Here is a 17,195-nt window from a genome sequence, read left to right on the forward strand (position 1 = left end):
AAATAAAATTCTAATTATTTAGCAAAATTTCATGACAAAAAAAAGAGTATATTGGTAGGCTCACTGCAGGCAGCAAGGGACACTGAAAACTACTCATGTGACATCAAGACTGGTCCCATTGGCCCAAAAGGGTTCTTAAGTGCTGTCTATCCCACCGTCAACATATAAAGTTACGGAGTTAATCATGTGTCCCAACATGTTTACCAACTAAAATCTCAGGAATCATTAAGAGTGGTATTTTTTCTTACTCAACGGCCTCTTGAGAAATGATCATCACCAAGTGCACAGACTACCAGTCTGAATTTATCTTTTTCTGACTCACTACCAGATTAAGGCGATTTTGGGGATTTCTCAAGGCATAACTCATAAACAACATTTGTCATGTACTTATAAATGGCCTGAACAGTGTGGGTCAATACAAGTACTGTACCTGCATCTTGGTGAAAACTGTTCCAACAGAAGCTGTTGACGTTGGGCCAAGAACAAATTCTCCCGTCTATTTGACTTGGTGGAAGGAGTTTTGCTCGCATGGATGTACTGAATTTTGTTTTTATTGGTGCCCTACGAAGTCCCTGAGTCCGTTAGAGTCCGCCAGAGTCGTTTTTGTCCCATCACACCTTCCTGATGTTAAAAATGTCATGGCTGTGTTCTTACGAAACTGACAATCAGATGAGTGTCAAAGAAAGATTGTCCTAAATTATGTCTGAACCACTGCCACATCCGTTTTTCATGTGTGCCCCTTCAAAACAGTTAGACGCTTTTACATTGTACAGACCTTCGAACATATCTCGAGCTTTAAACTGCACCAACGTATTATTGCAGCTATTATTATTATTATCAGCAACTACTCTACTCTGCTCTCCCAGTGTTAAGACTCCTAACCATAAGACAGAGGGTGCTATAGGGCCGAGATAATCCATTCCAAGTGTAATAAAAGTCAAATCCAAGGTTTGGTTTGGTGTGTTACAGTAGTTTACGTTGTAGCCTGACATGTACCTCTCCAGAAATATTACCTCACTTCTTGGCAAAACATAGTGTGAAAACTGCCTTCTGATAATTATTTCCTAGTTGCCGGACAAGCGCATTATTCTTTTGACTCATGCCTTTTAATATAAACACTGACCTCCAACATCTTTTCTTCATTCTGCAACCAATCCAACATGATCCACTCATCTTCAGTCGTCATTGTTTGAAGTACACAAGGAAAATCAGCATAGTCACACAGAAATCACATGTTGGCAGCATACAAACAGAGTGACGTCAAGACGCCGCCATGCAGCTATAAATTCTCACAGCAACCACTTGCATAGGCTACGGAAATTTGGCGTGGGAGTCTAAACCAAGCTTAACGCATGGAATGGAAGTATTAGCAGAGGAGACAGCGCCAGAAACCGTGAGCAGACTTGCACTTAGTGTGAAGTAAGTCCAGGTGTACTCTCTGACTAATGGGTGCCCATCTGCCAATGAGAAAAACCGAACATATGGATCTCCTCGAGCGCTATGACTGCAGCAAGAGTGAAGAGTTGGTGGCACCGGTCCCAAAAAACTGATTTGCCACAGGTAGACACTGAGATTCTCCAGCACAGAGGCTGGAAATCTGCGGCTACAATCACTATCTGGCTGTGTCAGAGGGGGGAAAAGAAGCCAGCACCCTTACAGGGGGACCCAGTGAAACCGTCAGGCATCCAAAACTGTCTTCTTCAGTCCACAATGATGCCAGGAAACTGTACGGATAAAAAAGAATCAAGGCATCCATTCTTTCTTCGGCTGTCTAAACATTGCAGTCACCGCTTCAAGACTGTCTGAGTATCTCCCCAGAGTTACCCCCATGAGTGGAAAGAAAGAGAGATTGAGAGAGAGAGAGATGTATTACCTGGGAGAAAGGCCGAGAAAGGCTGTGTACTCCTGAAGAGCACAGTTTTGTTTGGATTTAACGGTCATAAGTTTCGGGTTTTATTATACAGTAGACGTCCATAAAAAGGGCATTTGCAGAGGCATAGTGCAAAACATAAGTTCTGTTTATGTGTGCTGACTATGAAAAGACATACTTTCTGTAAATTATTGAGCATGACCTCTGTCGATGTAATGCCTCACCTCTGTCGATGTAGTGCCTCATCCCTGTCGATGCAAAGTTGGTAGTTCAAATTCTTTAGGGTGTACTTGCCCCTTCCTTGTGCATGAACATTGCTGCCTGTTTATTTTGGCTGCAAGGTGTATTTTGAATAATTTATTCTTTGCGTGAGAAAAAAAATCTAACACACTAACACAGATCCATATTCATGTAACACTGAGTGAGCAGTCAGAAAGGTTTTTTAATGAACTTTGCTGAACTCCCTACTTTTGTGTATTGAGCAGCTCAGCGGAAAAGCAAGTTGGAAATCTCCTGTGTCTCAGTTAAATGCTTTATCTCATCCCTTGCCTAGCAACCAGCTATGAAAACACACACACCCAAACGGCCATGCAAGCATAAATTCACAAACTGAATCGGGCATGCACCTGCAGGCATACACACAAACACATCACTCATGCACATCCCCGAGTACTCTCATACACCCATACACTCACCCACATGTGTATTGTAGGTGCAGGCATACTACAACACACACAATTGCATTTTCCTACCTGCTTGGATTTAATCAGACTGGGGCTTGGAATTTAATTTGATCAGCTGTCAGTGCATTTATTGAATAAGCCAAGGCAGTCAGATATAAGTCTGCCTATTTTGTTGGTAATGTTTATAACAGCTCGAACCCCAACATCGTTGCAGTGTAGTCCAAGCAAAATGTGTTAAAGCATGTGAAAGGGTGGGATTCGGATGTAAACTATGTAAACATACAATTGTATTTACCAAGCAGATCTGGCTGAATTTTTAAACTGAACTTTTCCCAAAGCATCCTTCACTACCCTTGTGTTCATCACGCCTAAGTCCTTTAGGCCACTTGTTCCACATTTTGAAGGATGAAGTGCTGCTGCTTTTCACTTCCATTTACTATGAGGATTGGCAAATCTCTAGTGTCACCAACAAGGTGGACAATGGTAGCGAGGTAACTAACTGCATCTGAGACCTGAAAGAATTTCAGACTCCCGTGGCAAATATTGTCAGCTCCTAAATGTGCATGCTGCCGTGCAGAATGAACCTGCTGGCCCAATGTATTTCATATCCCCCTCTCACAATTACAACAATCACTGTAAAGGGATGACTTCCACCGGTTCAGTTTCACTGTTTGTTTTGGTAATGTCCTTGAGTTTATTTCTTTACTGTTTCCAAAGTCTCTGGTTAAACCTAACTCATTTATCCTTTGTTCCTGTTCTTGCAGACATGTTCAATTAAGATTGATGAGATTAGTTCTCATTATTATGCTACCTATGGAAAACAGTGATTACAGCAACATACCCTCCTGAGTATCTAGACCACTAACAAATCAAATAATACAAGGTGTGAGAGATAGTTATGTGCTATGTCCAGGATAACTTCTCCTTTCACACCAGTTTTGTAGTTTGTCAGAACACAGGTAAAGTGCTTACATCAGTGTTCTAGACTGAGGTTTGACAGTGACAGACAGAACGTCTCTAGCTACGACTTCAGATTCTGTTTTATCAAGTTAAGCTTGCCTCACATGAATCTTGAGATAATCTCTTGCCACTCTGGGGTTCCCTCCTGTGACTCAAGCTTAAAATACTGTAAATTTGTGACAGTATAATAAGGTACACTCTGTATTGCTATCATACCGTTTCATAAAACTTAATCCTATTTTCCAAATGAAATGTTTCTTGGCATCTTTAGAGAGCCGTAGGACCTCGTAACAGCCATTAAGGATGCTGTCTGTTTCGTGCCACATTACATACCGCCACTGCCACCAAGGGGCATGTGTTTGTACACTTTAATATTAACGTCTGTTATGTATGCAGGTCAACCAGTTTTTTAAGTTGATTGACATTCAGAATCTGTATATGTGTTGGTATTGGTGCCCATTGTGTTGTACCAACTGCACTTATCAGGTCACACTGAAGCAGCTTGTCATGAAGGTACTGTAGTTAGTACCTAATTCAAATGCGGGAGCCAGAAAGACAAGCAACTTGGAAAGTTCTGGCATCTGCTTCAAGTCTTAATCATTACAGGTCGCTATACACTAAGGCACAGGTATAATCTTTCTCTTGAATTTCCAAGAAACACGTCCGTGAAGAAACACATTTCCTTTGTTGGAACACTAGGAGGTGTAGTACATACTGTAAATTATAAGGAACTCAAATGCTGGATGAGGTAATGCAATGGAGACTGAGTCGGTGGCCCCATTAATAAAAGCTTTGCAATATTTATAGACACGCCTTTCATTATCTGAGAATGTCTGTAGTGGCATTACTGCTAATGGAAATGCTATAAACAGATAACTGGATATGAATGCAGAATGTTAAACTGTCACGCGACTGATGGGTTCAGAGACTCCTGGTGATGCGAACCGAACATTCCTTACTGAGGCGGTATCACATTAAAACCATTTAATTGACGAGAGGCGCGCGATGCATGTACACATGATGGAAGGCAACAGCGAGAGAAAGACAGAGAGAGAGGCTTTCTAGATGCTGGTGTTACCTGCTCAGCTATTCTGCTTCCAAGACAGGCTGTGCGATGGCGGTGCTTCGTCATAGAGCCGTCTCCTTTCACCGCTTCCTCGTTTCCTCATCCCAGCGCGCGGCTATTCAAAGAGAAATATAAATCATGGAAACTAGTTGTATGCAAAAGCAAAAATACCACAATTCTCAAGCGCATTGAACCGCGGATGCTAGACTGAGCAGTTGAATATCGTATTGAAAACAGTGACACCCCTAGTAATTACAGGAGCAAATCAACCAGGACGGAAATGTTTGAGACCTACATCTAAATATTATCCCACAGATAAAAACCCCCCAAAAATTCTTTGAAATTGCATATATTTTCGTGTCTCAATTCCACTGTTAAGGAGACAGCATGTGTCTGGTCCAATGTCCAGGTCTGCCAAGTACTAGCCAGTGTTGCTGGCAAAGAGCGAAATCTGTTCCAACAAATGGGATAATGTATAACACGTAACGATCAGTTGGCTCCAAATACTGTTTGTATAAGCCCCTCTTTGAAAAAAAAATAAAAAATACAACTGTGTTGTTCACACGCCATAAATTCACTGGTCCACAGTTTGTGTATGTGCATGAGTAAATGAGAAGAGACAGGGTGTCTGCGTTCGTGTGTGTGCGTTAAGACACCAGGGGGACTTTTACGATGGTCACGGCAGCCACCATGACGGAAACCCCGCAGTTGGCGTGGCTGCCTCGGCTCTAATTCTAGTATGAGGACTATAAAAACGACACTGCTGTCATGGTTTTATGTTGTGCAGCAGACGACCAGCATAGCAGCACGCGGAACATATGAGCGCTTCGTCTGGAAAGAGTGGGTCAGCGGTGGCCTCGTTCTGGCCCATTTGTGCTTAGTCAACTGAGGACACGTATTTGTCACCGAAGGGAGCCGAGCCAGATTTGTATCATGTGTGTCTCTAGGCTAGTGGAGTAGATCCACACAACAGGGTTAGGGTCAGTGACATACCTGCTTTCTCCTACGCAAGTTCACTTTTCTTTCAATGTCTTATTGTATTAAATGATTAATGTATTTGTATGAACAATAAAACAATTATTTTTATCTGCTTTAAATCATATGATGTGGCCTCTACAGGTGCTAAATTTAATTCACCCTCTTGTGCTCGTAAACAGCTGTGGAGTTGCATGACACATCACAAAAGCGCAAAAAAAGCACATTTAAAAGTTTTTAATGCCCTGATAAATCTCTGAGACAAGCTTTAAATGGAGTTTCGCCCACACGTCAGCTGACATTTATATAGCTATGTAACTGCAGCAAAATCATTTAATAAATGGAAGCGGGGGGGCATCCCAGCAGACTTGAATGCCCCCTCTGGGTTCTGGAGACTGAGTGGTGCTTCAGGATGAGCTTAGTCTGCTATTTATCTAGTCAGGACTTCATCTAATGCAGTCTCCAACTGTGGCGGTCGTTTTGTCTCACTTAAAAATCCCCATTTCCACTGATGGCCATTTCCACAGATTTACTTCTGAGTCGATGTATAAGCCAATGGTATTGTTAGATTTGCAATAAGTGCAAAAGCGAAAGGCAAAGAAACTCATAAATCTTTTCTCAATAAACATTTATTTTCACCTTAATGTCCATCTTTCTAAAAAAAAAAAAAAAAAATACTGTACAAGTCCGTTTGGGTTTCTATAAAGCTATGGGGTATGCCCTGACCTGGATGAATGACAACCATCACAGACAAGTGAACAAAGTGTTTAAAAGTTCAGGCTTTTAGTCTAGAAGAGCAATTATTTCGGCTGACACGGTACATCAAAAATGTTAAACAAAGCCTACTGGACTGTACTACTTAGTTGTTCAGACTTGACAAGTACTTCTCAAGTACAGCCTCTGGAAGAAGCAGGACGGCCATGCTAATGTGGGAACAGCAGCATACTTTCTGCATTCTGGGATACCTAGCAGCACCAAGTCCTCAATAAAATGGGCGATGGCAAGTACACACCTGGGTATTTTGACTGTACTTGGTCACGTGCATGCTTTAAATTGAAACTAAATTGAAAGTGCACAAGCATACAATGCATATTAATAAATGCTCTGTATAATCAAATCCACAAAGATCCTCAAAAACAAGTTTTGGTTTTGGTAGCCAATTTCCTCATTCATGAAACTTCTGAATTTTTATATAACTCACCTCTTAAAATTTTATTTAGGGTTGAAATGATGCATGTTTTGCTTTGAGTGACTGGTGGACTGCTAGCTTTCTGCCTAGACACCCGTCGTCGCTCACCTCTACTCCACTTTCAAATTAGACAAAAGAGTTAGGCAAAATCAGCCAGTATCAAAATGCCGACAACCGGAGTCGCCACACTGCTCAAAAGTGCTCACCAGGAATCCTTTGGATGATTTGTCCATCATTATGTATGGTCAATGGCTGCACACAGATGTTCAACAATTATGTTCTCTTATTGCTGACAGAAGCGGTAACTTATTTTCTATTGCTGATTATTCTGTGTTTTTAGAAAAGCCACCTATGGACTGGTGTTGAAATCCAAAAGTTTCCCAGCAGAATAGTCAGTGGTTTTAATATTGTGGCTGATTTAGTTTCAATAAGTTCAAACTGGGTGAAAAAGTGGCCAACGCAAAATGCTGCTGCTGAATTTTCGCTCGGCTTGATAGTCAGGTTGGTAAGAGTTAAGGGATTGCAGGTTGATGAATGAATGTCAAGAGACAGCACGTAGATTTGATTCTGTTATATTGTAAACTCAAGATAAATGATGAGTGATTAAATATGGCAATATTGTGATAGGTTTGTTTTGTGCCATACTACAGTATACCTGAATGGAGTGATATGCATAAAATAATAGAAAACTATTCTAACACAACAATGTTAGGACTTTTCAAAAAATGATAACAAGGCCTGTCTGACTGGCGTTCACTTGTTTGAGTTTTTTCTGCCAAGTCTGTTTTCTTATTTCTGTGTTCCAACATTGTCATATGCGGCAACTTCAAAATAAAAATGAAGACTATATTGAAATACTGATTAGGTTGAGGGGGTGTCCTGGCATATATATACGGCTCCTCTTTATAATTACACTTGCCTACGCCTTGACGTGTCTTAAGTTGATGTTTAAATGAAGGAAAGATGGCAATCTCACTTAATTAGAGACAAAGCAAGCATTAAGAGCATCACTAATGTCGCACGGTCTCATTTTCTAAAAACGACCAAGATTAAGCACCAACTTTCTTTTTTTTTTATTCATTTTTTTTCTTTGTATTCCTTTTTTCTAATCATGTGTGCTGGCTTGAGCATGGACAATGCTTGGGTGTGTATGATACTAATCAAAACACATCATTAAGGTTCTGTTTTTTTTGTTTTTTTTTTTTCCTTTTCTCAAAGTCTTTAGACAAGGGTCTGATCACGTCCTACATCCGGTCTCTGTGTTTTCATTAGCCGACCGGTGCTTAGAGAACATAGTAATGGCGACGACAAACAAAGCCAAATTATCGCTGTAATTAAGTTCTTGAATGGCAAGCTGGGGCGGGGAGGTGAAAGGAGAAGGAGGTGGATGATGATTTGGCTGCAATTCTTGTCTGCACTGTTGGAGATGAGTTATAGTGTACATACAGTCTAATTAGACTGAATAGCCCAATACCTCTTCATCCTTCCCTTCATTATACTTTTGCTTTCTGTATTTCTACCCCACCATCGCCTGCTATACATCCTAATGTTTTACTGTTCTCTTATCCGCTCTCCTTCTCTTTCTTTGTCCTTGGACTCACATTTTCTTCCCACTGGCTGTATCACTGTTGCACTCTTTTACCTCTCTCCCACGTGTGCCATTCGGCCTCCTCTGTTACCATCCAGCAACTCTGTCCAGCTTTCAGTGAAGCAGCAGGTTCCAAAATCCAGTATTTACCAGGACAAACACAAAATCAATACCCGCCCAATGCAAACACAGCAAACAGGCAGTTCGGCAGATCTGCCAATGACGTTGGCTCATGCCCTGCATCGGAGTTTAGCGATTATAGGTCTGAATAAAAACATCCCTTGTTTTTTTTTTTAAGAAATCTATCATAAACGCTCTCCTGTGCTGTACTTGACAACACTCAGTATATCTCTTCTAATGTAAGGCTACATGACAAGTTTAGTACTGCTACAGCTGTTTGATGCTTTACGAAAACAGATGTGAATACACCTGAATATAAGACCAATGAATTGAATTAAAGGTCTTTTTGGTCATTCAATAGCAGCAGAATCCAATGGATAGACCAGTGGCCAAACCGGCGCTCTGTGCAGAGCTATTTTGGAAGCACAAGGGAGACTTACGCAATACAATTTCAAGAAATATAAGTAGCTGAAAAAGGCATTCCCCACTATGTACGTATTTAGGAATAATACAACAGACAGTAATAAAAGCAGAACCAGTATAAAAAGCCATTGAATTGTGACATCCAGTAAGTCAGTGCCTGATCATTACCTAGGTGCTTTGGATATGAGAGGGAGTGAAGATGAGAATACCCTCACAATGACTCACCTTTATATAATTACCTTCTACCTTCTACATTAAACTTGAAGCACAGCTAGCCTGACTGTAAGTTCCATCTAATGGCCTTTTTATGGGATTTATGGGATTTTGGTTTGTGCAATTCTACACTCGAGCCTACAATGTGTAACCGACAAATTCATAACCACTTGATACACCTACAGTGGCAAGAAAAAGTGTGGGCCCCCAGATCATCAAACAAATTTAAATATTGCAAGAACCTAAGTCTAATAACTGGTTGGAACACCCTTAGCAACAACAAACGCAATCAAGTGTTTGCTATAACTTGCACTACTGTGCTGTGGAGGAATTTTGTCCCACTCATCTTTGTAGAATAGTTGTAATTCAGCCACATTGGAGGGTTTTCCAGCATGAACCACATTTGTAAGGTTATGCCAACAACATCTCAATAGAAATCAGGTCAGGATTTTGAATAGGCCACTCCAAAGTCTTTATTTTGTTTTTCTTCAGCCGTCCAGAGGTGGACTTGCTGTTGTGTTTTGGATCATTGTCCTGCTGCAGAATCCAAGTTTTCTTCAGCTCGAGGTCACAAACAGATGGCTGGACATTCTCCTTCAGGATTTTTTGGTAGACAGCATGGTTCCATTTATCACAGCAAGTCTTCCAGGTCCTGAAGCAGCAAAACAGCCCCAGACCATCACACCACCACCACCAGATTTTACTGTTGATGTTCAGTTTCTGAAATGTGGTGTTACTTTTACAGCAGAAGTAATGGGACACACACAAAGTTCAACTTTTGTCTACTATACTATACCATACTATACTCTCCAGAGTATTTTCCCAAAAGTCGTGGGGATCATCAAGATATTTTATGGGAAAACTGAGACGAGCCTTTATATTCTTTTTGCTCAGCAGTGCTTTTGGTCTTGAACTCTTCCATACAGGCCATTTTAGCACAGTCTCTTCCTGATGGTGGAGTCATGAACACTGACCTTAACTGTGGCAAGTGAGGCCTGCAGTTCTTTGGATGTTCTTGGGTTAATTATGCTCGGCTGGCCACTTCTGGGAAGGTTCACCACTGTTCCATGCTTTCTCCATTTGTGGATAATGGCTCTCACTGTGGTTCACTGGAGTCCCACAGCTTTAGAAATGGCTTTATAACCTTTTCCAGACTGACAGATCTCAATCACTTTCTTTCTCATTTGTTCCTGAATTTCTTTGGATCTCAATATGATGATAGCTTTTGAGGATCTTTTGGTCTATGCCACTTTGTCAGTCAGGTCCTACTTAAATAATTTCTTGATTGATAAGAGGTGTGGCACTAATCAGGCCTGAGTGTGGCCAAAGAAAATAAACCACAATTAAGTTGTGTTTTAACAGAGGGGACTTTTTCCACGCGGGGCCATGTAGGTTTGAATTATTTCCCCCTTAATAATAAAAACTTTAATTTGAAAACTGCATTTTTACGTTTACTAGTGTTAACTTTGACCAATATTTAAATTTGTCTGATGATTTAAAACATTATAGTGTGACAAACATGTCAAAGAAATGAGGAAGCGGGACAACACTTTTTCACACCACCGTATTTAAACCAACGGTATTTCTTTTTGCTTTCTTCAACAACCCTTCTTTTACCCCTTTTCTGCAAAATTTAACTCAAGTCCCGTTGCTACCCACACCTTTGATTTCTCCAAAAACAGTCAATACTTCATTGATACTTCAGTGCCAGCATTGTGGAGCCAGAACATCCGTGGGGGCCTGAAGCGAATAAAATGTGCCTGTTTAGTGTTTCTCCAGCTGGGCTGATCTGAAGCGACAGAAATTCAACCAACAGCCAGAGTGTCTCTCAGGAGACAAGAGGCTTCAGATGTCGGCAGCTCAACCATCGCTGCAGCTGTTAAAATTATCTGGATGAAAATGGCGCTAATCTGCTACCCTTCATGGGGACTTCACACCGATTTGGGGACATAAAAGGAAATAACACGCATTCCTCTTCTAACAGAGGGACGACTGATGGAAGAAGGCGACACATAGAGGGAGGTGAAAAGGCTAAAAATTGAGGGAGGGAGATGTGGAAAGCATAATAGCACGATCTCGCCTGCCGTTCCCAAAAAGGCAATCTGATTTCCCCAAAATGACTATATTGTTAGCGTTCATCCACCGGATGTGTGCATACACATGCTGGCAAATACAGCTACACAAACATACACACGCCTCTCGGCATTAACTACTAAGATGGAGTTTTCAGAGTTTCAAACACACTCTCCTGGCAAGGCATGTCAACTAAATCCGTTTTCTCATCAACTAAAACTGATTGTGTCGGCTGATCTAACAAAATCTCTGCTGCAACTAGGACATGAAGCTGAAGCTTGAACTCAATTCCTGCTGTTCTGTAAGCCCGACAATCACAGCGGTGTGCTTACACACACAATGGATCGTTTTTCATAATTATGCTGGAGGTGCATTATAAATCTTGTCATATTAGACCCCGTGACTCTTTGCACTCCTTGGGCTAAACAGTGTGGTTGTGTGGCTGATTACGACGGCTCGCTGTCACAGTTCATCGTTTTGTCATGGTGCGGTACACTTCCTCACAAATAAAAGCGAAACTGAAATGGAGAACAATTTGACAGCAGATCCTGCCACAAACATCAATAAATGCCAGGCATCACATATTTATGAATAATGTTTAATCTCCCTAAACTCTGGAGCTATATGGCGTATTATTGCAAAATGTCATCTTGCTTTTCAATAGCTCATCAGACTCAATGGGGGAAGTGTGTCATCATGTATGCTTTCAATGGCTTTCTCCCACAAGGCTGCAGATCTCCCTCTTCTTTCTCTGCCTCTATCGCTCTCAGGCTGGCTGACATTTAGACTGGAGTGAAGGCTGAAGGAAGAGGGGGAGTTAAAGAAAGGATTGTGCCCTGAAAAGGGACGGAAAGAGCCTTCTCTATCCTCTGAGGACTCGACCCGGTCGACCCCATCCGAAATCAAAATGGTCAAAGCTGCTATGTAATTCACAGAGTGGAGATTCTGAAAAACATAAGAGAGGAAATAGGTCTTTGTTTCGTACATGAGAAATGTTCAGAATGAATGGCCGCTGAGAACGTTATGCAAATCTGACACATTGGTGTTGAATCAGCACTTAAATCAATCTGTACAAGACAAAGTTTAATAGATACCTTTAAATCCTCGTAAGCATTCCAAGACTACATATTTTTTCTTCTCTGGTTTCAACTTGATCATCTATCTCAGATGCAAACACTTTAGGTTATGGCAAAATGATAATCAAAATGCACTAGAAATATATTGTACCACGCACCATATGCTGTACATAACTGCAGCTCATTAAATTATGCAGTGAAAACATCTGTGTCGTGTATTTACACACCTGCTTGTAGGCACTCCCTCTCGCAAAAGGTGACAATGACAAACACAACCTGAAGACAGCGCTTTGAATAACATACCCGGAAACTGCAGCGACACATGGTGCATTAAAATGCTTTGAAGAGAGACTAAATAAATCCTGAAATCATTTGCTTTCTGAATCTTTCAGATGTTTTTTCAGAAAACCCACTAATAAGAACAAGATTCTTGCCTCCCACTGACTGAAATGGGAAAAAGGCACAGAAGAGTTAGCAAGGGAAAGACAGACAGAGCTCTAAACCTTCACAGAATCACCACACTAGAGGATGTTTACCAGATAGACTGAGAGAAACGGAATAAAAACTGACTCGTAGATGCAGGCATGGCTTGAGGGAACTTGAGAGTGAGACATTATAAAGACCCAACTCGCACCATCAATGCATAGCTCATGTACAAAGTTAAACCATAATGCTGGCCAGCATGCTTATGCCCCAAACATTTTAATTACTCTGTGGTCATTGAACACCAGCCATTGCCTCGATGAAGATGGAAAGGTTTTGACTTTGGTAAGATGGATCCACACACACACACACAAAAAAACAACAACAAAAAGTCTCCTCCTACTGAAACATTACAGTAACGCCAGCAGAGCTGTGACAGTCTCTTGGCTTGCAGGGCCTTCCAAGGGTATTGGGTCTATCTTCCCATTCATCTTTTTGAATCACTGCATGCTCTCTCTCCCTTCTGCTTCACATGCTTCACTCTTCACCCTCCTCTGCTTCACTCCCATCCTCCATCTCTCAGTGTCCTCCCTACATCCTCCCCTCTCCACAGCCAAGAGACATCCAGCTTCTCATAACTCTTCATTAGAGCCTTCCCAGGGACCCGCGGCTGCATCGTGTAACCATGCAGAGTCCGACTGCAACCAGAGAGAGAGAGAACTGAGCCCCAGAGACAATTAGCTCAGCCTGGAAAATAACATCATACTCCGGCTCATAGTCTGTGTGTGTGTGTGTGTGTGTGTGTGTGTGTGTGTGTGTGTGTGTGTGTGTGTGTGTGAGTGTGGGTGCCTGCAGGACGCTGAAGCTGGCTTTGATTAAGGCCCCATATAGAAACGTGCTCCAACACTGAAGCGCCACAGGCATTTAATGATATAGAATCAGCATAGGAATGTGGCAAGATGTAGTCCTGAATGTTCACAATAAGACTTTTTTGTGCACAACAAAGGGTCTCAAGGGTAAGTGAATCCTAGTGTGCATTTAAAACTTTGAAACGGGATGCTTTTGGGCTGGCATTTACAATGGCTTTCTGTTATCTATTTAGGTGAATAACTGAGCTAAAACACGAGCCTTACAAAGAAGAGTTTGAGGCATGTAGACTGACAGCGGCTTCTTTTTATTGCTTCATATTAGTGTGATATGTCATGTAAGTTTGACACATGGGAGCACATCTGTGACCCAACAACAAGGCCCTGACCAAAGAGACACAGAAGACAAATAATTCTCTGTCACTTTGACGAGGCTTGGCGAGCGTGTGTTTGACAACCCGAGAAGCATCAGGTGTCCTGGGGGGTATTTCCACTCGCAGAAACACAAAGATCTGGGAAATTCCGCTGAAAGCTCCTTCACATACAATAAAAAACCGCACACACATAAAAACTGATTAGTTTATCATTTCGCGAATGTCGATAACAACCTCTCAGGGGTTCCCCTCCCTGTAGCAATAAGGGCCTCCGTTGTCATCAAAGGTTACATCTGATTGAGTCTGTCATTAATATTATGCCAAGGTCATGGTTTCGCTCTCTCATCCTTATCTGTGTCCGTACATCCTCCCCTTCCGCTGGTTTCATGTGCCCCAGTCTGTCTCCCTGCCAGGTGTTTTATTGTATAGCCACCATTTGAACTGGTCTACCGAGCCTGTCCAGATAACATCTCATTACAGCATTTCAGTTAGTCTAGCCTCTGACTGGGGATTTATATATAAGCTGTGTGACTGTCTACTTTGTTATTATCATTATTAACATAAAAAAAATCTCATTTGAAAGGTGTACTTTGTTTGGCTTTTTTGCTTTCAAGTGTCGAAGCAAGACGTCAATAAATTGAGAGTCAAAGCGATTTTTGAAACTCATCTCCTCTCAAGCCAGCAATGGAACGGCTGAGCGTAAACAAAGCACTTTAGAGTATAAAGTATGGTTGGCTAACTAATAAAAATAATAACCTTAATAAAAAATGATTTCAAGACAAAACATAACAGAGGATACGACCTGCTATGTGATTTATAATACCAGAGCTGTACAAGCTGCTCTGTTACTAACAAAGTTTCTCCTTCTTAAACACAGACTGCAGCTGCTGTGGGCCTGACCTCTACATGGAAAGGCTGTTGTGAATCAAGATGACACAGTATCAAGGAAATCTACCGATCGATATTGCGATGGACAAATATGGAAGCCTACTCACATTGCTAGTCTTTCTTTCTGGAATGAAGGTGGCTTAGGGCGAGCTGAGACATCATTATTGGCCAAATGGTGTAAATGCATGGATCATTTGCCAGAAGCTCTTTCTAATTTGACATCTGTATGCTGAGTGTGAATGCACGGCTCGACATCATTTGCAACGTGTTTTTGTGTTAGGGGTTGAACGACTTCGGATTTTTTAAAGTCGACTAATATGTGGTGAATGACGAGTAGTTGGTGTCGTTGAACATAAAAACTCAGCAGAAAGCAATACAACAATGAAATCTATGTGCTTGACTTGAATATACACTCACTTACCAATTTATTAGGTACGCCTGTTTGATTGCTTGTTAACACAAATAGCCAATCAGCCAATGACATGGCTGCATTCAGACATGTAGAGGTGATCAAGACAACTTGCTGAAGTTCAAATTGAGCGTCAGAATGGGGAAGAAAGGGGATTTAAATGACTTCAAACGTGGTATGGTTGTTGTTGGTCTGAGTATTTCAGAAACTGCTGATCTACTGGGATTTTCACGCACAACCATCTCTAGGGTTTACAGAGAATGGTTCGAAAAAGAAAAATATCCAGTGAGCGGCAGTTGTGTGGACGCAAATGCCTTGCTGATGTGAGAGGTCAGAGGAAAATGGACAGACTGGTTGGAGATGACAGAAAGGCAGCAGTAACTGAAATAACCACACATTACAACCAAGGAATGCAGAATACCATCTCTGAACACATCATCAAGTCGAACCTTTAGACAGACAATAGGAGATTGGAAAAGCGTTGCCTGGTCTGACGAGTCTCGATTTCAGCTGCGACATTCAGATGGCAGGGTCAGAATTTGTAAACAACATGAAAGCATGGATCCATCCTGCCTTGGATCAACAGTTCAGGCTGTTGGTGGTGTAATGGTGTGGGGGATATTTTCTTGATAAACTTTGGGTCCCTTAGTTCAAACTGAGCATGGTTTAAATACCACAGCCTGAGTATTGTTGCTGACCATGTCCATCCCTTTATGACCACAGTGTACCCTGACGGCTACTTCCAGCAGGATAATGCACCATGTCACAAAGCTCATATCATCTCAGACTGGTTTCTTAAACATGACAATGAGTTCACTGTACTCTAAGGGAACTCCACAGTCATCAGATCTCAATCCAATAGAGCACCTTTGGGATGTGCTATCATGTCAATATGGACCAAACTCTCTGAGGAATGTTTCCAACACCTTTTAGAAAGTACGAATTAAGGCAATTCTGAAGGCAAAAGGGGGTCCAACCTTTTACTAGCAAGGTGTACCTAACAGTGGCCGGTGAGTGTATATTGTAGCATCTCACACAAAGGAAGCTACGGAGGGTTTTCTGCATGTTTACTGAAGCTTGAGGCGTAAACCACGTCAACACCATAAGCAGCACTTTACAACCACAGCAAAAATGTCAACTAAGCAAACAAGAGAAACTTAACAAACACATGCACTTATCAAAAAAAATTGCAAAGCCTTTTCTGTGTATAGCAGCTAAAGGTCTAATAACTTTACACAATGAAATCCACCATGCCTTTTCAGATTAGTGTGCATTGCAGTTGTATTTTAGGACCAACTTACGTATTTTGCTTTTCACAGAAGAATGGGCCTCATCTTTAGTGAAGTATTTCCACAAACTTGTTGAACCACTACTAGTTTGCTGCAGTGACCCACTCGGCTCCTTACTGAGGCGTCTGTGTTGTTATTGTCACATAATCTGTGACTAGATGACTTCCTGCTTAAAGCGTCATGGCACAGCACTGAGGTCGACTAGTCGGTTCAACTCCTAGTATGTGCGCATGCTAATGCAGCTGCAGCAGCATGGCCATGAATAAATAGATTTTTTATCAGTCAGTGCTGATCAAAGATTCTAAGAACATTCTAAGAGGAAGCTAGGACAAAGGTAAGCTTGTGGAAAGTGTCTTAAATATCCATGTTGCTGAATACATACAGGTCCACACTCACCACTCTCAATGCGAAAACTAAAAAGTACAGTGCAAGAACAGTAAATGTCAGTCTAGCATCTGAAAGGCTAAAACATAAATTGCATTTTAAGGCAAAAAAAAAGGTTCTTATGAAGCTCTAGCACAAGAAATCCACTTAAATACAACCTTCCCTTGTTTCTACCAATCCGACAAATCTTTGAAATTATTACCCGTTAAGGTGAGAAGTAGCAGCTGTTATTTTATAGTTTCTGGGAATAAGCAGTGTTGAAAAGCTTAAGTGAGACTTTTAGCTCAAATAATTGTTCCTCAGTGTACGGACAAGCTCATGAAATT

The 17,195-nt window shown here is 41.4% G+C and overlaps 1 protein-coding gene across 1 annotated transcript in view; it reads right to left on the minus strand.

Annotated features, from left to right (window-relative positions):
• LOC125016794 (RNA-binding motif, single-stranded-interacting protein 3-like) overlaps positions 1–16,560 on the minus strand; it is a 159,923-nt gene extending 143,363 nt beyond the window's left edge. Inside the window, exons 1-2 of the mRNA XM_047599484.1 lie at positions 16,498–16,560; positions 4,592–4,694 (exon numbers count right to left, since the gene is read on the minus strand). Coding sequence (XP_047455440.1) covers positions 4,592–4,645 — 54 coding nt within the window. The 5' untranslated portion in view covers positions 4,646–4,694; positions 16,498–16,560. The remainder of the gene's footprint in view (positions 1–4,591; positions 4,695–16,497) is intronic.
• Between the last annotated feature and the right edge of the window lie 635 nt (positions 16,561–17,195).

The sequence above is a fragment of the Mugil cephalus genome, chromosome 11 (genome assembly GCF_022458985.1).
Source record: "Mugil cephalus isolate CIBA_MC_2020 chromosome 11, CIBA_Mcephalus_1.1, whole genome shotgun sequence".
Classification (NCBI taxonomy): Eukaryota; Metazoa; Chordata; class Actinopteri; order Mugiliformes; family Mugilidae; genus Mugil; species Mugil cephalus.